The 24,292-nt window shown below is 43.5% G+C and overlaps 1 protein-coding gene across 3 annotated transcripts in view; it reads right to left on the bottom strand.

Annotated features, from left to right (window-relative positions):
* Positions 1-23,722, bottom strand: part of TBXAS1 (thromboxane A synthase 1) — a 210,305-nt gene extending 186,583 nt beyond the window's left edge. The window contains exons 1-2 of one of the 3 annotated variants that reach the window (XM_081024038.1): positions 23,564-23,722; positions 12,737-12,931 (exon numbers count right to left, since the gene is read on the bottom strand). In XM_081024038.1, the coding sequence (XP_080880164.1) occupies positions 12,737-12,840 (104 nt within the window). In that variant the 5' untranslated portion in view covers positions 12,841-12,931; positions 23,564-23,722. Of the gene's footprint in view, positions 1-12,736; positions 12,932-13,872; positions 13,892-17,948; positions 18,037-23,563 lie in introns of those variants that run through there. The other 2 variants (XM_081024039.1, XM_081024040.1) reach the window with 2 other exon arrangements.
* Positions 23,723-24,292: the final 570 nt, after the last annotated feature.

The raw sequence follows: 24,292 nt of genomic DNA, 5'->3' as shown, positions 1-24,292 counted from the left end.
TAGACACAGGCTGTCCCTGAACTGAACATCGCAATGCTCATGTTTTTAAATTTTGCACAGCCATAAACTGGCAACACCCTTTGAAGGCAGGTCTGTAATTTAACTGTGCACATGCAATTTTGGGCAGAAAGAAATAGGACATTAAGTGAAATGGTGTTTTGTTGCAGGGTGGTGGTAGTGGGGAAGAGAGGCTGTTTTTATTTTGCTGAGAAAGAGAATGCTGTCTAATTTTTACTTTTACCAGTTATTACATGGTGAAATTCTGCTTGGAACGACAGCCTGGGCGTTATTAGCAGCATCTGCCAATCAACAACAGTATCATCCAGCTGAAAGCTGACATTCCAGACATGTAAACTTGCTTCTTGTTATATACAACATATAAAATCAAACCAAAAGCAGTAACCCGATAAACCCCTTCCCCCACATTCTAAAAGGGTGTTGAATGTCAATAAGATCAACCAAAGGCCTAGTTTAAAAGGAATGTTTTTGCCTGGTGCCTAAAGGTGTATAATTAAGGCGCCAGGTGAACTTCCCTGGGGAGAGCGTTCCATAGGCGGGGAGCCACTGCAGAGAAGGCCCTGGAGCAGTAAGGTGGGCCTGCAACAGACTGCTCTTTGCTCTTTTTTTCTAAACTCCCACCAGCTCTACAATCAAAACAATCCAGGGGATGGAGCAACTACACTTTGAGGAAAGTTACAAAATGTGGAGCTTTTTAGTTGGGCGAAAAGGTGAGCAAGTGAGAACATAATAGAAATGCATAACATTATGTATGGTGTAGAGAAGGTTTCAATACAGGCGTCCTCAAACTATGGCCCGCGGGCCAGATCCCGCCCAGCAATGGCAGAACCCGCCACTGTCTAACAAGTCTACATACATTTCCATCCTTCCCCCTCCCTCCTCCTCCCTTTCCCACTGCGTGCAGGGACAGGAACCGACGTCAGGAGCCTAGGTCTCACCTAGTCCAACCCCCTACAATGCAGGATTCACTGGCCCCTTAGCACGCTTAGTTAAGCTGTTGTGGGTCTGCTTCAACTCCAAAAACTGTACGTCCCTCTTGTGCATGGGTGGTACTGTTTTAGCTGCGTGCACAACCTGAACTTCAGCAATAGAAGGAGTAATAAAAATACATCCGGTATTCTCCATGCATACACACATTTAATAATAATAGTAATAGTAACAACAACAATTTATTTATACCTCGCCCATCTGGTTGGGCTTCCCCAGCCACTCTGGGCAGCTCCCAACAGAATATTAAAAACACAATAAAAGATCAAACATTAAAAACTTCCCTGAACAGGGCTGCCTTCAGATGTCTTCTAAAGGGAAGATAGTTGCTTATTTCCTTGACATCGGGTGGGAGGGCGTTCCACAGGGAGGGTGCCACTACCAGAAGGCCCTCAGAGCTGGACCTCATTGTCCAGGCTGAATGATGGGGGTTGAGATGCTCCTCCAGGTATTATACCTTAATAATACCTTAAGGTAATAATTTATTAAAATAATTGATAAATTATTATCAATATTTGGCTATGTCTTAAAAGCACAGGAGCCCAAGACCCCTGCAAAGATGCCTCTGTCAGCTGCCACCACCATACATGTGTTTTGTGCTTCCTCGCTTTCCTTAAAGTACAAATCACAAATAGTCATGTGTCAAATTCTTTTAAGCGCAGAACCTTCACAGCTGCCAAGGAGCACATCACAAAACAGAAAAAAGAAGAAAGGCTATAATTTCACCTCCTTCGTTTTATTATTGTTTGACCTTCAGTTCTTTGTTGCCTTTGGATTGTCTCTGCAACTAGATATAGTCTTTTTCACTGTTTATACTTTTCACACAAGAAACAGCTTTTTGCTGCCAAGGAAGGAAGTCTTATAATTTTATTTTTTGCTCGCAATTGTCTTAAGAATAGCATTTTAAAAATATGTGTGCTGTTAAACACACACAACATGGGAGAAAGAAAAAATTCCAACCCATTACCCTTTTAGTAGAAGTTCTTGTCGTTTTTTGGTCATTCTCAGAGAAATGACACCAATAACTCAGCCTGTTCTTCACAAGTCGGCCAGTGTTTAATTTAGCGCAGTATTGCATTTATAGATAGTTCCCTTCCCTCCAGATGGATGCCATCATAATTTAGAAAGCTATGCAACATAAATGCACCCATTCCCCCATAATATGGACAGAAGGACACAACACCTGTATTTTAATGGGCACATTACAGGTGTTTCCAAACCCCTCGGTGACTCCCATTGGAAGCTACCAGACATTATTTAGCTTCAAGACTTGAGGGTTAAGAAATGGATCAATGAGAGCCAACAAGAGATGGCTTCCTGCCATCTTCCACAGTCCCCAAATATTTCTCCCCAAATGTTCCATCCAGGTGAAAAAGGAACGATCCCCTCAACTCTGCTGGACCTGAGAACACCCCCTTTAGTGACAGCTTCTATCTTAATTTCCTACCAATAACATATTTGCTCGTTTAGTATACTTTTAAAAAATGGCATGTTCTCAGCAACTGTGGTTAATGCAAAATGACTTTACCAGGCCCCCACCCCTGTGACTTCACCAGGGTCTACCTGTGGGTCTCAGGTCTGGGCCCTGAAATCTCAGAGCCTGGGATGGTTCTGATCTGGCAACCAAACTTGCGGTAAACATTTAGACTGGAAGCTGTTTGGGACAGGGATCCACATTTTCCCCTTGAGTTACTCTGTAAAGCACTACATATACCCTGCTGTGCTACATACTTTATTTCACATTCAGTACTATTTGACTTGAAATGTGGGAATAAGAAACAAGGACAGCTGAATTCAGTAAAAACAAAATATAGAACCCTTCTTCATCAACTCATGTCGGAAATTCCCTTCCCTGTTGGAAAAAAAAAGACCTTAAAAATACCATGTATACAGAATCAAAAGGTGAACTACATCAGTAAGTTCTAGATCCTATTTATTTTATTTTAACCAGTCTTTGGAAAGCAGGATACAAGCCAAATCTCAGCCATTGTATGTGGGGGAATGTTGATTCTGCAACTATCCACATCTGTTAAAGGATGTTAGTAGACCCTGATTTTTATAGAACTGTTGCAAATAGCTTCCAAGGAACTGTTTTCTTTCCTTTTTTCCCCCCAAAAGGAAATCTTGTTCATTTGCCTCATATCATAGTAACACGTTATGGTTAGCAACATTTTTAAGTGGGGGATGCGGGGGAGGGATTGTTTGGCATAAAAAAAAAAATTAGGGTCAGTACAAAATTCAAAACTCCCCAGACATAAAGCAGCCCTTGTCTTACTTCTCATCTAAACACACTGATCCAAAATAACACCTGGCCACTGATGACTTTAGAGAGCTAAACCAGAGCCGGACTTGTTTTATTCCATCCTGTGGATATGTCACCCGACACCAGCAAAGCCTCAATGACAAATCTCTCTGAATGTCAGGTTTTAAAATATTTTGCATGCCTGAGGCCAGATATGGAAAGGCCTCAAACACCCAAAATACACACAGAGCCCTTTTATAAATAAGAAACATTTTATCTTGCTTTGCTTTATTCCGGCTTGCTAATTCTTCCTATCACTAGGCTGCCATTTAAAAGAAACCCAAATCCAGATCCTACCAGGGTTACTTTTTTGTAATAGAAACACAAGCTGCTTTCCCTGAAAGGATGTTCCTCCAGGAGAGAACTGGAGAATTATAGAGCCGGTAGCCAAGCAAGGTCACTAACCCCTGCATTACCAAGGCTGCTGGTTAGAAGAGGTCATTCTAGACACTAGTCGCCCACAACATCCCAAGTGAAACAACCAGATCCAGCAAAGGGAAACAAAGACTTGCACATTTGCTGGCTTACAAATATATGAAGAGTCTTGCGGGTCAGACCAAAAACTCATCTGGTCCAGCATCCGCAATAGCCAGCAAGCAGATCCTGAGGTTGCACAACTCTTCCCCACTTGAGATTATCAGTAAACTACCCTGAGATGGAATATAAAGTAAATTTTTACAAATCAAAATATACAAGAGCATTTTCTCAACTAGGGTGCCATAATTATGGAATGTTCTCTCAAACAGAGACCCTACTGGCACCCACTGGCATCATGGTGAAGAGAAAGTTGCAAGAAATGAATTTAGTTTGCTTTGGCCTGCAAGGATTCACAGCTGGTTGTTGGGGCTTGGCACACTTTTTGGCCCACAAGGTTAGACACCTGACATCATTGCGCCATTAACCGGGCTGAGCTTGGTTCCAGCCATCCCCACCCCCACCCCTGGCTTTGGGCAAAGAGGTCCTTTTTACTTTCCCTCCCAGCCTTTGCATTATGAAAATTATTCCTTAAAATACATGCCCCCTGTGTTCCTCCCACTCCCCCCCCCCCAAAGCATATAACAACAGAGACTATTCCCAGTAAAGTGTCAGCAGCTGCAACAGCAAGACGTTTTCTGCTGGCTAAATGATAGTCTATTAAATAAGCAAACATCTCAGTGCTATTAGTAATCTTATTATTACCCACATTGTAAAAACCACAGTGTTTATGACAGCGCTGCTGTCTCGGGGAAATAAATGCTCCATGCACCCAAGCAGGTAGACTGGCCTATATTTTTTATATATAAACACACTTGCGGTACAAGCTGCATAGAAGAGAAAGCAGCTGGAAGAATATGGCTACAGAGAAATAGCTCTCAAGGGTCTCGCTTGTTGATTGGTTTGTAGATGGAATAAGATTTTTAAAAAAAAAAATCACAAAAAAGATACCTCTACTCAAAGTATTAAAATGTTGCCATGGCACAGGGCTCTCTGCTTACGGATATTGAGGCTGAGGAGCAGTCGGTAGACAGGAGCAAGGCGTAAAGGAAAGGGAAGACGACTATTTTGTGCACATGGACACACACAAAGTGAAAAGATAGGCCAAGTGGGATTTAGGAAAACAGGGGTCTTTATAAATTGCAGGAGGGCAAGGCATGGTCTAGGCTGCATGTGGTCCCCATCCATTCCCTGTGGAGCCCACCATGCCCTGGGGAGCTCTGTCCACTTCCCCAACTGATCAGTTCAGTCACCAGCTGGGCAGCGGGCAGAAGATAACTCTTCCTGCCACTGCTATTAAAGCATCCCCCATCCTGCAGTAATGATACATCCCAGATCACTGTCTCCGCTGATAGCAGCAAAGGGGCAGCGATCTTTGGCAGCTTGGGATTTGCTGGGAGGGAAGGCTAAGGCACAGAGAGAGAGAGAGAGAGAGAGAGAGAGAGCAATCCAGATGCAGCCCAAATGTGTGTGTGTTTGTTTGAACAAATATATCTTTGTACTGAATGTGTGTTCCTCACTGTGCCCAGCACCAGCTAGGCAGCCCCTGAATGCCCACCCAATGCCGTGTCAAGGGCAAACAGGTTGCCTACCCCTGTTATAAAGAAAGCAACCTATTAACAAGCAATGAAAAGGAGGAGTCCAGTTTCTTTCAGTGCCAGTAGTTCTGTAACAGCTTCCGATCCACAGCTTTGTTGCAAGCAAAAGAGAGGAGTACATGAAACAGGTTATTCCTAGCTTGAAGTAGCTGCTTGCCCCTACATAGCAAGCACTAACTGTTGATTGGAATCCAAACCACAGAATCTGTAAAGCCTCGGACTAGGTTAGCCATTGTTTTGACCAGGGCTCACAATACAATAGAGCCAGAGGTGGTGAAGTGGATCTGGCCAGTAGGTAAGATCATTATCTTCCATATCCATCATGGGCCAAGTTTGACAAGTGGGCAGAGCTGCCCACCTGTCAGTCAACTGGCTCCAGGCAACTTTTTTTTGGGGGGGGGGCTGGCATGGTTTGAAGCCATGGGTGGGGAAAGGCACAATCTGCAAAGCATCAAAAATCCGCTGGTAGTTGAGTCTTGTGAAGCACTGAGCGTGGGGCTTTGAAAGGCCTGGTGATCACTGGAGGAGGAAGGGGGTGGGGGGCCGCCCAGGGTGCCATCTCTGAGGGGGGTGACAAAAAGGCACCCCTTGGGGGGCTGGCCCGCCACCCCCTGGCACGGCAGCGCAAGCCGCCACCATTGTGTCGCTGCATGCAGAGGATCGCGCCACTGCAGCCATGGGCGGAGGATCATGCCAGGTGCGTCGAGGATCGTCCCGTCCCTGCGCAACAGATCGCCCCCCCCCCCAGTGCACTGCATGGCCGCCGCTCCTGGCGCACATGCAGCTTACTCCGCCACTGCTGGTGATCAACTGATCTCAGATTTATAAATGTACTCCTGGTTGGGCAGCCCTTGTCTAATCTAACCCAGAGTCTTAGGCAAAGGTGTTTCCCACATTCTGATTTTTGATCCTTTTAACTCCAGGGGCTTCACCTGGGGCATTCTGTTTGCAAAACATTTGCTCTACCCCTGATCTATGGTCCTTCCCTCCAGTCATTCAATGTTGTGAGAAGCCTGGTGATAAGGCGGGTGTTGTTTATTGCTTTTTGCAAAAACAGAGAAAAGCCCCTTTTGTTTTTTCCCCAGCCCTCTCTTCCAGCCCTGTGCTCCTATGAAAACTGGCAATTGACCGCACATATTCTATCTTCCTATGCAGGAGGAGGACTATAAACTTCCTTTTTATAAAAAGGAGAGGTTGGGGAGGAGGGGTACCTCAGTTCTGTAAGCAAACAGCTCAGACATGATAGCACAGTGCAGGGAGGAATGTTATCTATGCAGTGGTGCAAAATGTTTTGTTACCTGCATTAGCCAAGCTAGTAAACTTTGTTGTTGTTTTTGCGAGTCCTTGGCACATCAAGGGAGCGGCGTCCTTCCCCAACAAAGGAACCATTGAAAGCCCCCCTCTATTTGTGCTAATCCCCCCAAAAAGACAAGTCTGGAGAGACATCTCACCATTGCCCATTGTTTATTTTTCAACTAGGAAGAAGCAGCAGCGAGTTTAGGTCAAGTGCCCTGTGTGATGTCTACATTCCGGACTTATTATCTCCAAATAAAGGTGGGGGGGGGGGGAGAGAAAGGATCAGATAAGAGAATGGAGTCTGATCCTACCTTTGCCATGAATTATGAGGCCAGAGTCAGTATGTGGATTTAAAAGAAGGGTCGAAAATGATGAGGGTAGCTATACCCTGAAGATGACTGTGAGATAACAACTCCAGCCAAGCATCTAAGTGCCTGTTTCAGAATTCTGAAACGACACTGTTTGAAGTGTGTCCCCCACATTTATATACAGACACCTACCCCTCCATTTCCACATTTCCAACACTCAGGTTTGTTTAGACAAGGCAGTGAAGATCCACTTTGAACAAAGATGTCTGAAAGCTTGACAGCTTCTTCATAATGCCAGGCTTCTGGTACATTAAACTTCTAAAAGATGGTTAAGTTCCTACATTCGTTTTATCAACACTTTCACAGACAGCAAAAAGGAAAGCCACAAAAGGAATATGCACATCCATAGCCAGGCATGGAAGACTCGACTCAATATGCAACTAGAGATTAAAAAAAAAATTATTATAATAATACTTTGCATGATGAACCACAGCATCTGCCATCCAAAGATAATAAGTTTTGCAAACCCCACACTTACTCTCTCTTTAAAGCCTCATGAAAGCTGCAAACCGTCTCACTGGATGCAACCATTATCCCTGTATTCCAGTTGGAAGATAGGTCACCAAACCACCTCCAATTAGCTTACCCTTTGGGGGGTAAAAGTGAAATCAGCTCTGGTCTAAATCTGAGAAACTTGGAAGCATTTGCTCCTTGATGGGTAGAGATGTATTACTTGGTGCTCCACATTTCTCTAAAACCACAACAAGGTCAGACAATTTGTGTCTCTCCATAATTCACCAAGCAGGCAGGTTTCTCGAAAAAGACTCAACATGATCTGAATTTAGCAAAAGGGACCAACGACAAAAAACATATGTCCAAGCGCACTGCAGTAGGCACGTGTGCTAGTGCTGGGTATAATAGTAGGGCTAAAGTAACATGCACATATTTCATACAGGTATGAAGCTTCAGCATTGTGAGGACATGGAATTATGAGGCTAGCAGCTTATCATAGCTAAAAGCAGATCAAAACTTAGAAGCAAAGCAAGGCGCATGAAGTATGCTTGAGCAAGAGATAAAGTTGATGAACACAAGGTTTTTTGGTAAGGGCAGTGACAAATATCTAAATAAGGAATCGAAGGACGGGAGATGGTGCAAGAAGACAAAATTTGCTGATCGGCTGGAACTGCAAGATAAGGAAGTGGGCGAGATGTTATCGCAGAGGAGCAGACAAAGATCTTTGGAGCCAATCAGAAAAAGACACCCCAAGTTGGATGGAGAGGGGGAAAGGGGATTAAAGGCTATGGTCAAACAGACAAGCAGAGAAAGACAGGTAAGTTAGTCCCTCCATTCAAGGTCTAACTAAGTGCAGGAAAGAAGCAAGAAGGATCTGGTCTATCGTGTTATAGCTATAACTTAATAAATCTTTAAAATCACTTTAACTTGTCTGATCAATCACTGCTTGGGTTCAGAAGGCGAGGTATGCATCTTCAAACACTGTTGTAGGATCCCTACTCATACCTCATAAAATAAAATTCTTACGCAACTCCCAGATCAGAGTCAAAACCTCCCAAGCAGTTCTGTGGGCAAAAGTACCATTTAAGAAGGGTCTTGAACCCCCACCTCTGACTCCATAGCTGAAACCATGTGGGATTTCATGACTATAAATCATTATGAGGAATAAAAAGTAAGCAACAAGCACTTTTAAAGACATTGGAGTTTTCTTTTGCAGTTTTAACCTTGAATAATATCCAAGAATAGATATTAAAACCTTGCTGAGCAACATCAACATCTGGGTGACCTTAATCCTGAAGTGAACCCCCATCTGCGGGGCATCATATTTCTCTAGTGGCAAAATTAAGTGCAAGCCTGGAGATGCATCCCAGAATCCTCTGCAACATCAGAGAGAGTGATGGACCAGTTTCCTTCCATGCTGGAGGCAGGTGCACTTTAACTGAGAAGATGCTCCAGAACCCTTTGCAACATTACGACAAGTTCTAAAAATGTACCTCTGGAGCACTATAATTATGTATTGAATTAATTCTTATTAATTATCTCACCCTTCCTCCAATGAGCTCAGAGTGGCGCACATTGTTCTCACCCAGGCACCAGTTCTAGCCTCATAAGAACCCTGTAAATCAAGCTGAGAGACAAGGTGACTGGCCCAAGGTCAGCCACAGACTTTGACGGCCAAGTAGAGATTTGCCCTGAATTCCAGTCCTAGGAGCTTGTGCTGGATCCAGGAGTGAACAGGAAAGAGGGACTTAAGGAGTAGTGAGGTGAATGACTTTGGCAGCAGACTGGTAGGCAGCCATGAAAGAACCAAGACTGAGACCAGAAGACCTCTGTTAAGGATATGCTAGTTACATAACAGGTTAGTTACCCTGCTTCAGTTTTAGTTATAGAATCATAGAATTCTAGAGTTGGAAGCAACCCACAGAGTTATCTGGTCCAACCTCCTTACTGAAGTCCAACTTATGAGGAGTTGTTTTGTATATTATTGCTAGAACTCTTGTTTAAATGATGGGTTATTTAGAGTTTTTTATATTATTGCTGTTTTAATTTGATTTTACTAGGTCTACACGTGAAGGATGGGCCAGTGTGGTGTAGTGGTTAAGAGCGATAGACTCGTAATCTGGTGAACCGGGTTCGCTTCCCCGCTCCTCCACATGCAGCTGCTGGGTGACCTTGGGCTAGTCACACTTATTTGAAGTCTCTCAGCCCCACTCACCTCACAGAGTGTTTGTTGTGGGGGAGGAAGGGAAAGGAGAATGTTAGCCACTTTGAGACTCCTTAGGGTAGTGATAAAGCGGGATATCAACTCCAAAATCCAAACTCTTCTTCCTATAATTTGAACCAGTCAGTCAGCTGAGAAAACACTGAGGCAGTCTAAACAAGAGATGACCAGAGCTTGGACAGAGTTTTTGCAGATGTATATCTAAAAACCAAGAAGAGCCATGACTGGGTTGTAACTTCAGCTGACACCAATCTGTTACGAAACAAACTAAATGCAAAATAAAGGTGAGGAGATCACCCAGGAATGCAAAGGACTAATTTTATTGCCCTTTCTTAAAACCCAGCATACAAATGTCCTCAGGAACATTTGCTTAAATGTGGCAATATTGATACTCAGTCAAATTTTTATTGTTTGTAACCAACGAACATTATGATATCAAAACACCCACACATGATGATGTTCATTGTTTAATTGCAGGAATAATAATTTTAGAATGCCTCAGGTTTTCTCTTGATAGCCACCTGAAGCAGCCATTCCAGTACTTTTGCATTTTCTTTGTGCACTAGCAATAAGCATAGTCCTTTATTCCATTGGATTATTTTCCCCCTCCTTCTTTTTGACATATGGTAGTGATGTGCAGACCTATTTTGTTCAATCTTTCCTTTATGCAGGGGTATACAACTCTTTCTTTGCAACACTCTAAAAACAGCAATAGGTGAAGGGCTGCAGCCCAGTGGAAGAAGATCTCTTCTGCATGCAGAATGTCTCAGGTTCAATTTCTGGCATTTCCAGGTAGGGCTAAGAAAAGACCTGAAAACCATGGAGAGCCATTGCCAGTCAGGGTAGACAATGCAAAACTAGAGGGATCTGACTTAGTATAAGGGAGCTTCCTGCATTCCGCTTTGATTTTGGAACCACAAATAATATGTAAGAAGTCCTCAAAATCCATGTTTACAGCCATGATGATGGAGTAACATGGTTAATCCCTTCTTTCATACTATTTCTCCCCTGCCCAGATTAACCTTGCTACATATACCCTCCACCAAAGATACTTGCTCCACAGTGGTTATTCACAGGTACCGATTTGAGTTAGCCACCAACCTAGACAGGGATTGGAGAAATTCACAGAGAATAAGGCTATCAATGGTTACTAGACATAAGAAGAGCCCTGATGAATCAGACCAAAAGCCCATCTAGTCCAGCATTCCATTCTCACAGCGGCCAATCAGATGTCCAGAAGCAAGATATGAATGCAAAAGCACTCTTCCATTCATGAACCCTAGCAAACAGTATACAGAAGCATAGTTCCTTTGATACTGGAAGTAGTACATAATCATAGCAGCCACTGATGAAGTCAATTCTGGCCGTATAGAATCTATGTTCATCTCTTGCTTGTGGTCTTCTGGTTGGCCATGGTGGAAAACAAAATGGTGGAAAAGATAGGCCTGCTGCTCTGACCAAGCAGGGTTCTCCTCCTTATGTCCTTACGGTACCTGCATGTTTTCGCCCACAGGATAAATAATAGCTGGGGTGTGTGTGATTTTTTAATTTACTACTGTGGGCGCAATCCAATTTCGTCCATGGGACGATTCAGATCACAGATCCTGAATTTGCAACCAGGCCTTGGATAAACACTTCCACAGGGTGAACCATCTCATACTAGAATATACTCATTAAAGGAAACTACATTGTGTAGGATAAACCAAGGATTACTGCGCCTGACACAGTGCACATAGCAGCACCATGATCACACCCATATATAGGAATGGGCAAAACGGTCAATTTCAGTTTCTTGTTTTTCTTAATCTTAAATTCAGTTCTGCACATTTCCACATCAGTTTGAGATTTTATTTTATTTTAAAGCCCTTCAGAAAATTCACCAGCATTTTAAGGTGTGTTTCTCCAAATGTATACAATTTTGACTACACACACACACACACACACATTTTTGCAAAGCAATTTCCCCTAAAGTAAAGCATTTCTGTAAGCTATATTCACCAATGCGTGCATTTTTATGAACACTTTACTCCAGCATATGTGTTTTTATACGTGTTACTTGGCCGGAAAACGGCATTGCTATATTTGGAGAAGGGCAAATTTCAAAGGACTGCTGTGTTTCAGTTCTGGTATTATTTCAGAAAGTATGAATTAGGCAATTTCACCTTTAAATGCAAACTCAAATCAAATTTCTCCCCCATGGCTATATCTACAAAGAGTCTGCCTTTGTTTCAGCATATTATTTCCATACAACCTTATGGAAGTTTGTCCTGGGTAACTTTTTACTGCCAAGGGGATTCTAGTCCTGAAACACATCCATACTAAAGAGCTGATTACCTATAAGAGCCTCATTACAATGTTATCCAGGAACAAAACAAAATATAATAAACTTCTATGGAAATTCTTTAGGGGAAGAAGAACCGATCTATAGCCTTTAATTAAAATGTGTTTTAATTACCCAATTTAAACAAATACTTGGAGCTTTGTTCTCTGTTAGCTACAGTGTGTGTTTCCAATACATTTTTTAGAGTTGTCAGCCAGTTGAACATTTAAATCGATCAGCCTTCTTGTTATCCATCTATTAATTGATGTCAATATTACAGCACATCAAGGTATTTAATTACACTACCAGTTTCTCTCAGTGAGTAACACATAACACCTTATGGAAATGCTCTTAGTGAAACTTTACTCAACAGATATACAGATGGTGTACAACACCAGGGGATTACAGAAGGGGAGCCCAGTTAAAATGCAAGAGTAAATTTTTAAAACAATGAATCAATCAATTTTGTCAATTAATTCTTGCAACCATACAGTTACTGCAGGAATTGCTATCTTCAAAGAAAGGAAAATTCTGGCTGAGGTCTGGCTCACTTATGCATGTGCTAAGTCCCACTGAAGACTGTTCAAACTGGTCTTCAGGGCTGCAACTTTAACCCAGAACCCATTGAATACTGAACTCGCGCTGCCTAACAATGTATTCATACCAAACTTCCACTGAACATTTAACGTAACCACTTACCAGCCCAAGAGGATCAAGAGAATTGCCAGTAAGGTCACCGACAGTGCTGTACCATTCATTTCCACAAAGCCGAGACCAGAGACAGACATTAGTCCCATTTTCATCGACAGCAGCTGTAGACCGGTAGAGCAGGAAAAAGAAGGGAAGTCTCAGTTTAGGTGGTAAGAGCCGTCCAACTCTTATACAGATGGTAATCTGCAACGAAAGAGGAACCAAGAACGTCAGTTTGACGCAGTCTAACTCCAAACCAAAAACGCCAACTTTTCCTGTTCTTGCTGCCTAACAGATGCAGAATTGAGAGTTTCCGGCATCAATAGGCCCAAGCAACTCCTTCTCCCTCACCCCCTTTAATGACTGCAGCATCAATAAATATTTACATAGTTGCTGCCTGAGATATCAGAGCTGGCCCACAGGTTTTGCAGCAAGGGATGAATAAAAGATAAGAACCAGCTCGCCACTCGTGACCTATAGATTTAAAAGCCTGGAGGGCAGTAGGTGAGAAATCGAAGGAACTTCTTTATCACTTTTTAATAGAAAATATCCTAGACAATACGAAGATTTGGGGATGGCTCTGCTGATTAATAGGAACGATGTTCGACAGACAGCTCTAGAAATGCGCTACTCAAAGATTAAGACTCCATCAGGCGGTGGGAGGGCAAGTTTCCTTCTTCGCAGAACTGCTAATATGTGTTAGCAAGGTTCATCTCTGGAAGGAAAGGAAGAATCAGTCTCCATGGCAATGCAATCCTTAGCATTCGATCGGGAGCCCAGTGAAGATATGAGGGGGCCTGACATTAAGTCCTATAGGCATTTGGTTGGCCACTGTGAGAACAGGATGCTGGACTAGACTAGGCCTCATCCAGCAGGTTCTTCTTATAAATATAAGACTTGATCCATCAAAGTCAGTGCTGCCAACTTTGACTGGCAGAAGGTCTCTGCCAGCAAGGCCCTCCCCCATGGGTGTAGTCAAGGGGGGACAGGGGGGCAGCTGCCCCCCACAGATCAAGTAAAACAATATAAATACTTAATTAACTGACCAATCACATCAGTTCTGCCCCCCCAACAAAAGTCCTGCCCCCTAACCAAGTCCTGCCCCCCAATGCCCTCCCCAATACTTTCTTCACTGGAGACTAGACCTAGGACTTTTGGCCTGCAAAGTTTGTGCTCTATCACCAAGCGACACTCCCTCCAATCATTGAGTTTTCAATCACAGATGGTGAAGACCAGACTTTCCCCAACCCTTGGGATGTTTTGGACTATAGCTCCCATCAAACCCAGCCTGAATGTATGAAGGAATGTGTGAGTGTGAGAGAGACAGATCAGGACTGGTAGTGAGCCACACCTGACTCCCAGCTCCATAAAACTTTCCCAAATGTTCTAGTTAGGTCTGCAACTGTGGCCACCTTTGATCTCTATCCCCCCTCAGGCAGGAGGGGAACCAAGTTATCTTACAACCAGGGTGAATGAAAGTAACATCCAGCTGAAATTCCCTCTTCATTGCAACACCTTCCCGATTCCTTTGAAAGACCTACCTGTTCACCAAAACCATTTGCTTATCTTTTATTACTCAGCTATTCTGAGTGATGGTTTTTACTGACTTGTTTATGGTGCTGTATTGTGGACGGTTGTTTGAGGCGTCCTTATTTTTGTAATGCACTGTAAATTTGGGGGTTTGATGGATTTTTGTTCTGATGTTTTCCAGCACTTCACCCTAAGACAGATAGATAGAGTATCTATCTATCTATCTTAAAAATGAAGGGATGCAGATAAACATTATTTAAACACTGTTTAAAATCAATACAAGGGGCAATCTATAAGTGTTGTTCGTTGTCGGAAAGCAACTTAATTTCCATTTTGAAATGTAAATAGCAGCTGCATAGGTGAGCAGAATCAGGACTGTGGCACATGGGAAAGAGGCTTAACCCTTTCCCCTCCACTGCTACAGTCATGATAAAATTCACTCCCACCTTCTCCAAACTGCTACCTGTCTTGACAGGAAAGCTTCCCGAAGTGCCAACAGAAGATTCTCTCTCAGGGAAAAGCAGCACCTATGGGGAGTGGGAATATGATTTTTCCCCAGGGCTGAGCAACCCCACCACCACCACCACATTCTACAGCCTCCGTTCTGCTTACCCCACATCCACAGTGGCATTCAAGTATATATTATCCCACTTTCCACTGAATTTCCCCGTCACTTTGCTTCTGGCAAGAAATCTGATGAGACAAGGGGAGAAGTGGGTTTGTTGTGCAACAGCACCAAATCAGATTTCCGTGTGCCACTTCTATTTGCCTGCTTGTGACTAAATCGCACCCAAAAAAACAGACAGTCTCTAGAAGCACCCTAAGGCATTTTATCCATAGAGGGAGCCTATAGCAGATGACTTTTCCAGTTTCTCCCTCCTCTGATAGGCCACTGCTCATGCATGTAGACTTCAGCAGCCATGCACCAAGACAAACTAGTTGCAGTAATACCTGCAACCCAGATTTGAGGAGAGTCACCGTACCAATTCACCAATAACCTTCTTCTAACATAGCACATTGTTTCAACAAAATCCTACTAGTTGTCACTGGTTGCTTGAAAGCTAGAACGTAAAACTAGGTATCCAGCTTCTGGAACAAGCCCAAGTCTAGTGATGATGGCTTTTTAAAAACAATTAAACACACAAACACCAAGTTTTTTTGCAGTTTGGCCATATTTCTTGAGAATTAGATGTGTGTGTTTTCCTCAAGCAGCTCTGAGAAATGGGCACTCAACAGCCTAAATTCCCAGAACTATAAAAGAACAGAATATATAGTTTCTCCCAAGGGAACAGCTTTGATTTAACATTTGTGGCTTCTCTAATATCTGGCATTTTCTACTCTTATTGTAAAAATAAAATTGCTAACAAAGTTTAATTCTAAGGTGACTTGGCCCTGCTATTACCAAATCATGTTATGCTCCCTGAGCTGTGTAACAAAATGAATGCCACCCCAGCATTCTCTAGAGACTACTAAAAGGGTTATCCAGTTCCCCAGCTCTGCATAGTACTTCACAGAGACACCCTTACTTTATTGTATTAATAATGGCACCGGCTTCCAGATGCTGGTCACTCTGGATCAATACATGCTCTGCCACTTTACTGCTGTCCAGAAAGCAACTGCATTAAACTTGTAGACAGGGAAATTACAGCAGACTATCCCTCTCAGCAAGGAGGGAGTTTTCCTTCAGTCTTTACATTCACTGAGCCAGATGGACCAATGGCAGCATCCTATGATCTTGCATAGCAATGTACGGTTGCTAAGAAAGGTGAGCAGGAGCCTTCAGCCCTCAAGAGTCAACATCTGGGTCCCAGACTGAGCAAGCACATAGGCCACCAGGTCACAGTCTTCTTCACTATGGTGAGATGGAGTGTTTTAGTAAGAATAAGATGGATAGCTCAGTTAGTTAGAGTGTGGTGCTGATAATGCCAAGGTTGAGGGTTTGATCCCTGTATGGAGCAGCCTCATATTCCTGCACTGCAGGGTTTGGACTAGATGATCCTCATGGTCCCTTCCAACTCTATGATTCTATGAAGTATTTCTAAATTTGCTTCTATACATATACATATAAATTACATATACATATTCTATACATATAAATTAGCATGTGAAAAGTGTATGCAAATTTGTAAACCCTCTGTTTTTTTTAGTATGTAGAAGTAGTTATTTTATGATCCAGAGCCATTCATGTTAACACTACCTTTGGTTGTTTAAAATTATAAATGCTTATATTTTTATGTGTTCACAGGATCATTTTATTTTGCGTAAGAGGTTTTTATATTTTGTAAGCCACTTAGAAACTTATTTCAGCATTAAGCTGTATATAAAATAAAATAATAATAATAATAGTAGTAGTAATAATAATACAAATCTTCATTAAAAAAATGACAGAAGGCATTCAAATAACAGAAGGCATTCAAATAGCTCAGGGTACAATGTGTATTTTGTGGGGGGTGGCCTTCAAAAACCATGCTTTTAACCTTGTGGATAAACAGATTAATGCATAAGCAGGACAGAACAGACATATGAATGTGAGTTCTCAAACCAGTACTTGTTGGGATGTGGGGTGTGGGGAATCACTTAGGTCACTGTTAAAGCGCCTTTAAAGTGCATGGATTCTTGCAAAGAATCCTGGGAACTGTAGCTTTGTGATGGGGAAACTACAGATCCCAGGATTCTTTGGGGGAAGCCATGACTGTTAAAAGTGGTATAATAGTGCTTTAAATGTATGGTTTGGAGGTGAGCTCAGTGGAGCCAATGTAGGATTTTCTTCCAGTGCCAAAAGAGCCAGGGGTTTTCTAGTTTGGCCCTAAGGCAGCTCAATGCATGCCTTGGAGGAAAGGCAGTAAGATATGGATGTGTGGCTGGGGAAACCCAGCCGGATGGGAGAGGTATCAATAATAAAATTATTATTAAGAAATAATCCTTCATTCATGGGTAGCCATGACTAAAGCCTGGTTGGCAGACAGTAGTAAGCAGTCAGTGGACTAGGGGGACTAGACTAGTATACCTTAAATGTTCCCCTGGCACCTCCTTCCCAAAGCTTGCGAAGCTTCTGCCCAGCTTAGGGAGGGTGAAATGATGCTCATGCGCACGATGTCCCGCGCATGAGCATCATGCCTCCCTCCCTAATCAGCTTCACAAGCTGGCACCTCTGGCCTTAACTGTTCCCCTATGAAAAATGTCACCGTACGCCATTGTTGGTCGACATATTTCTGAGGATGCAAAATTCTCATATTGAGACTGTACCCCCCATATCCACAAGGGGATCTGTTTGCATGCAAGAAAATAATAAAGTTGTTTACTTATTTCAAGCAAACAAGCTTCCCACTGAACACAGCCATTCAGCACCCACCTTCATGTGCTGGGCTCAAAAGAGTTTGAACAAGGGGACTGAAGGTAAAAAGGAATGGCTGCATCAATGTGCTCCCCTAGATAAGCTCCATAACTCCAATTAAATCTGTTGGAAAAATAGGTGTGCGCTGAGATTACAGCGCTGGCTGCCGCGCTGTTAAAGCAACACTGGCACCAACTCGCCTCCTTTGCCTCAACATCAATTGGAATAAGCCTGCATGTGAATTGCCCACCCAACCCCCGTAACATATTACACATCAAGACTAGCATGCCGACGCTTAAAGAGGATTGTAAACCTTGGAGAACACAGGTTTATAATGGAGCTAAAACACCAACGCACCTTTAACTATAGCAGCCCTGGGAGAAAAGATGTTGCCATAAACTCCGCTTCACTTTCCCAGCATATGCATTTACAATACATGAACGACATATATCAGCCTCTACACTTCCAACATACAGAGGTCTTACATTTTCCTTTCCACCAGAGGAATGTAGTCTTATCAGCCTGTTTCAAAGGCGGAAGGAAAGGGCTCAAAAGAGAAAGAGGGGGCAGAGGGAGAAGATAGATCTTGTTTTTGTGTTGCTGGAAATAACAATCTTGGCAAATAGACAGCAGTGTGCTAGTAAATGTCAAAACAGTTTGCATTATAATGATCTATTTCTATACAATCAACCGAAAGCCAGAAGTTCTGTGTTAGTCTTCTTCCCATGCTACCAGCATGGATCCATGGACAAATGTTTACTTTAAACTATTCATTTTACAGTAAAATGCCCTAAAGTTCAAGGCAGGGTTGCAAAAGCCAACTCTCCGGTATACACCCCAAACTGTCAGTCAAAGCGGATCTTGACAACAAAGGCTTCAACAAGACAAAATTAAAAAACATGTTTGCAGAGAGAGCGCCCACCAACTTTTTGTTATTCAAAATTGCTGCTTGAAAACATTTTTGTTTTTTTTCATTCAACAAAATATAGACCGCCCCAGTTAATTGTACACCAGCAATGAATGACATAAAATAGGAAGAAGTTTCTCTTCAGCCAGGCTCCAATACAGGACATTAACTGAGCAGGGAGCTGAGGCACCAGCTTGTTCCACGGGGGTGGGGGGGAGTGTTACACACATGACATCATACCTGTGACATGGAGACAAGCCGGGGGCTCCCCTCCCAGCATCAGCTACTGTAATTGGCGGGGAGGAATTCAAGATGCCATTTTGCGGGTGCCTCGAATAAATAAATCAGACTGAAGCTGGGTTGTTTGAGTTCTGTGTGAGGGTTGTGGGGGAGAAGAGGTTTCAGCCCCCTGGCTCCAGGCACAATTTGGGGAACGGGCAGGAGAAAGACAAAAGAGAGGGTACCCAGACCTTCCCCTCTCAACGTTCCCTCCCTAGAAAAGGAGGAGTTAAACCTCGCTTCACGGCGAAAATCCACCCCTATATGCCTCAGATTAAAACATTTAACTCCCGCAGGCCACACAATTAATGTAACAAGTAGTTAGGCCCCATCACTCTAGCTGCTGCACTCTTTATGTTTCAAATATTAAATTGCAATGGAGTTCTTCGCTAGTAAAACATTTACTGTTTCCATCACACCTCGAGGGGTATGATCAGGGCCACGGAGCTGCCGCAAGTGTATACAATGAGAATCCCCTGCAGTCAACAAAAGAGCAAGTGTGGAGAAACTCTGGCTGGTAATATGGTTTTATTCCCTTTCAAGGTGCAGGGAGGGTGTTCCATACATGTATGAAGCTGCAGGGAGAAATGACAAATACATTACCCGGTCACCAGGTGCAGGAGATATTATCCAGGGTACTGACTTAAAAGAAGAAACCCTGCATTTATTTCACAGGTATACGGTAAATGTCACTGTCCCCAGTTGCGTCCAAAAACCCTGCAAACTCCACTTGGAAAAAAATGCCACTGGGTTGAGCATCTGACGCACAGAATTTAGGGTAGGTTCGCCTTTGTCCATTTAAAGGTGTGGCAGCGAGGACAAAGTGAATCAGCAGGTTTACTGCCTCCATAAAACTCGGAGCACCAAGTCTGAACACATCGAGGTATCATGGAAATGGTGACCTCTGTAGACTCAGAAAGCTACACTTGACACACGGTGTCTAGAATGTAATTATTGCATTTATATCCCCTCTTTCTCGAGGCATCATGCAGGATTCATCCCATCCCATTTTATCCTTACAACAGCCCTTTGAGGTAGTTTAGGCTAAGAGCAAGTGATCAGCCCAAGGGCACCCAGAAATCATCACGGCCATGTGGGGATCTGAATTTGGGCTTTCCTCCCCTCCAATTCTAACCACCATAGTTTGGGTCCTATTCTTTAATTTTCTCATATATATTTCTGTCTTGGTACTCTAGAAGAGAAGTCTATCATGCCAGTCTCCCTGAAGTGCTAGTTTTGTCACATGCAGGAAATGCATTCAGAAAATATCACACCTTCTTCGCCTGCACCTGAACTGATATAAGAGTGTCCAGAATTCTAACTGCTGGTACCGGTGACCCATGAAGGCCTTCATTGGTGTACCAACCTCTAAGCTTTCGTAACAAAAGCAGTCAGTCTCTAGCCCTCCTAGAAAGAGAGTTATGACGCAAATGTGCACACCACTCCAAAAGGCCTGGTGAAACCCTGTTCTGGTATATGTAGAATATCTTTTAACAAGCAGATTTCCACATGAAACCACACTGCAGGGGAGCACTATGGCATGGCACCTTAATCATTATGCAGCATGCCAGAGTTCTCTTCAAGCACCAAAGTGCACTTGGACTTCACTGCAGTTGGTCCTCTTTTTGCCATTACGTGAAAGTTCAGTTCCGGGGGTCTGAAAGCAAAGGCAAAATCATGCAAAGTCAGGAACCCCCTGAGCATGCCAGAGCCCTCATGCTTCCTTGTCAGATCCTGCTAAGCAAGGAAAACACGCTGGGTACACAGGTAGGTTGTGTGTATAAATGGAGGGTATTTAACAGGACTCCTTTCAGCAAAGAAATGGCCTAGCATCCAATGTTTGCCTTTTTCTTTTCTGTTCTTTCTTTTGCACATGAATCAAACTAGCATATGTTTATGTTTGAAAATGCAAATGTTTCACATATTATTTAGCTGTACAGTGGACGCTCGGGTTGTGAATGTGATCTGTGTGGGATGCATGTTCGCAACCTGTGTCTGAGCATGCGCGGGCTGAGATGCGGTGCTTCTGCATATGTGCAACTGCCGAAACCCGGAAGTAACCCGTTCCGGTACTTCTGGGTTTCGGCAGTCCGCAACCTGAAAAAATGCAACCTGAAGCAGCTGTAACCCAGGTATGACTGTAATTCCTGCATTGTGGGGGGTTTCGACTAGATGACCCTTGGTTTTCCCTCCCAACTCTACAGTTCTGTGATTCTACTATTTCTATTTTTATTATGCTACTCCTGCTGCCACCTTAGCACTAATACTTTAGGGTATCTGAGGCACTTTAGGCCGGTTTTGCCAACTTCTCACACAAATATTATTTTATGGCCCTCTGGCATTTTAATACCAAAAACAATTAAGTTATCAGAGCAGTCAAATCTAGTAGACACATTTTTTAACATAAGAACCACACCAATTCTTTTAAGCATTGCTGCTTTGGTTTCAGATCTCATAGATTGCTTTCCGCCAAACAAGCAAAAGTGATCCCACATTATTCTCTGTCATTGGTTAAAAACGTGTCTCGCTCTCTGACCTCAAGACAATGCTTGCTATGTTGCTGCAGCTGGTACTTTTCCTCATTTATGTATGTTCCTCACTCAGCACTTGTGTCTTGTAGGTCAACTGGCCAGAGTCAGCCTTACTGCAAAACAACCTTCCCCAACCTAGTGTTTAGAACTTCAACTCCCATCAGCCCCAGCCAGCACAGCCATGTTGCTTGAGACTGATGGGAGTCCTAGTCCAAAACATGTGGAGGGCACTCTGCTAGGAAAGATGCTCTAAAGCAGAGTTTCCCCAACTTGGATCTCCATATGGTTTTGGACTACAGTTATCATCCCTGACCACAGGTCATGCTAGCTAATGAGGATGGGAGTTGTGGTCCAAAACCAGCTGCAGACCCTCTAAGCTTGAGGAACCCTGCTCTAAAGCAATGTGAATTCAGTGCACCATTGAAGTGAATTTGCTAACAAATGCTCCTGCCAAAAATCCTGAAAAGAGGCTGCCAGTCAAACCGAGGCAATACTGAACTGACAAATGGCTCCGTTTGGACTAAGACAGCTTCTTGGCTTCCTTTCATTTGTGTGTTTGGTTTGGAAACATACCTGTGTCACAAACCCGAATGATCAACTAGTCTCAGACAGGCCTGTACAGACAGCTAATTTTTTTGATCTTGGAGGAAGTGCTTAAGAGCTGAAATCCCTGACACATCATAGCCTACCTGATCCTCCATCAGCCCATGCAGGTAACGGAGAGCTGCCTTGGTGGTTCATCTAAGCTCAGTATTGTTTACACTGATTGGCCATGGGTCGCCAAGGTTTCAGATAGGGATATTTCCTAGTTCTGCCTGGAGATGAAAAGCACAACCTCTACAAGTGAGCAAAGACTCTTCCAATCCGGCAAGCGGAGGCTCGCCTGGCCACATTTACAGTCTTCCGGGGGCGGGGGACCGCTTTCTGCTGAAAGGCAACTTGAGATGCAAGCAGAGGAGGAACTGAAGGCCAGAAGCAGAACTTCTGGACTTCCGGTTTCAGCTTCCCGGCAAGCAGACCTTTAACCTCATGACCACCAGCTCACCCCTGTGAGCTGCTCTTCTCTTGTTATCACCCCGGCATGAAAGCCACCGCAGCGCCAAAGATGGCCTGAGAAAACTTGAGTGCTGCTTGGCAGGAGCCCATCCTTGTGCCAACACCACTCCTCCACAAAACAATAGTATTAATTAAAAAATAGGTATTTTTGCCTGACGCAATTCCATAAAAATTGTGCTGTCATCTTGTCTGAGAGACAGCAAATGCCCTTCTCCCAAGGTTGCCCTTCCTAAGATGCATGGATGAGTGAAGACTTGGACCCAGGTATTTAGGTCCTAGTTCAACCCTCAAAGGCTGCCCCTCAAGCTGCTCTTTCAGGCCCACAGCCTCCCCCCAGACCACACCCCTCACAAGCTCAGCTCAAGTTTTTTTGGCTGGTTGGAATGTTGCCACAAACTAATAGCACTTTTTGCTTACCTGGATGCAGGACAGAGAGATATGTGCAAACATGTAGAAACTAGCCTACAGTACAAAGACAAAAATTAAAATTTATTACCCTAGCTACTTTTGCCTTTAACCCTGCTCACCACTGGCATTTGCCCCCACCCCACCCTCAGAAGGTGGACTGCAAAAGATTTCTCACTGCTCCTCACTGCCCCCATAATTAACTTGAGAAGCCCCCCCACAACCAGGGTGAAATATATTCAACTCTGTACATAACACAGGGTGTGTGTGCACAAGGTCACATTAAACCCCGTGGATCAGAACAGCACCTTTTTCAGCCCCTTTTCCAAATACCTTCCATTATGCTGCTCTTAAAACGACACTAATACAACAGCCAGCTAGGAAGGAACACAGGTACCACACACGTGTCGTCAGTTTTCTCATTTGGAAGCCCAGCAAATGAACCGCAAGGGGAGCAAAAGCTATTTTAGAGGCATAACAAAAACTATACCGTGCAGCTGCAGCCAGAAGTCAGCTTCATTCATTCTCGGGGTCAAAAGGCTGCAATCGCAAATGAGGTTTCTTGATTCATTTAGAAATTGCGGGGAGAACAGAGATACTCCCCCAGTTCCTAGGAATGCTGAATCTCTAGAGAACCTCTTCCACGTGTTTATATAAGAAAACAGGCATTCAACCACCCCGCTCCCTTAAAATATCATTAACTTTATTACCAATTGAATGAGCTCAGGTTCTAAGGCAACAGCCTCTCTCTCCAATGCTTGATTCATTCAACAGAAACACTAAAAGCTCCTTACCTTTACAGTTGGAACATGCTTTGCCCACAAGTTTCTTCTGGCTGGCTGACTCTCAAGTAGGAAATGCATTAGTTGCATGCTTTGAAGGCGGGGCGAAGGCTATGGGCTGGTATTTATTTTTGGGGGGTGGACTTCCTCAGATGAGGTACAGGTGTTTCGAAATCCTAACTTGAAGAAGCCAGGAGCAAGGAAACGCTAGAACTACTATTCCCAGCATTCTGTTCTTCCGCCACCACAGGGCACAATGGATTGTGGGAGCTGTAGTTCTATTTTCTACGCTGTGCCTGGAGGACTTTTGCTAGGCGGGTGGGTGCGGAGAAATGTAAATGCAACAATCAATCCTTGCATGAATAAGGGAGATTGTCGGTCTGTTTCACGTGTTCTTTTACAGTAAGAAAAGATATCTCCATTGTTTTGGCGTTTTATAAAGACTGGCTTATCTTTGCAATACTCTGCTTTGGCGATAGCGCAATTCACTTTCAGGACCTTTCTACATTTTTTAAAAAAATATATTTATTTTTAATTTGTGTTTTATTGTTATGAAACTAATTTTAACTATTTTAGTTTACCCATTTATATAATTTCCTCCAAGGAGCTCAAGGCGGCTGAGATAGTTCTCTTCTTCCCTTATTTAACCCGCACAACCACCCTGTGATGTAGGCTAGGTTGAGAAACAGTGGCTGGCCCACAGTCACCCAGTGAACTTTGTAGCTGAGTGGGGGGATTTGA

The sequence above is a fragment of the Podarcis pityusensis genome (genome assembly GCF_964106645.2).
Source record: "Podarcis pityusensis genome assembly, chromosome: 10".
NCBI classification, from domain to species: Eukaryota; Metazoa; Chordata; class Lepidosauria; order Squamata; family Lacertidae; genus Podarcis; species Podarcis pityusensis.
Note: the sequence above shows the minus strand (reverse complement) of the source record. Positions and strands in the feature narration are given on the sequence as shown.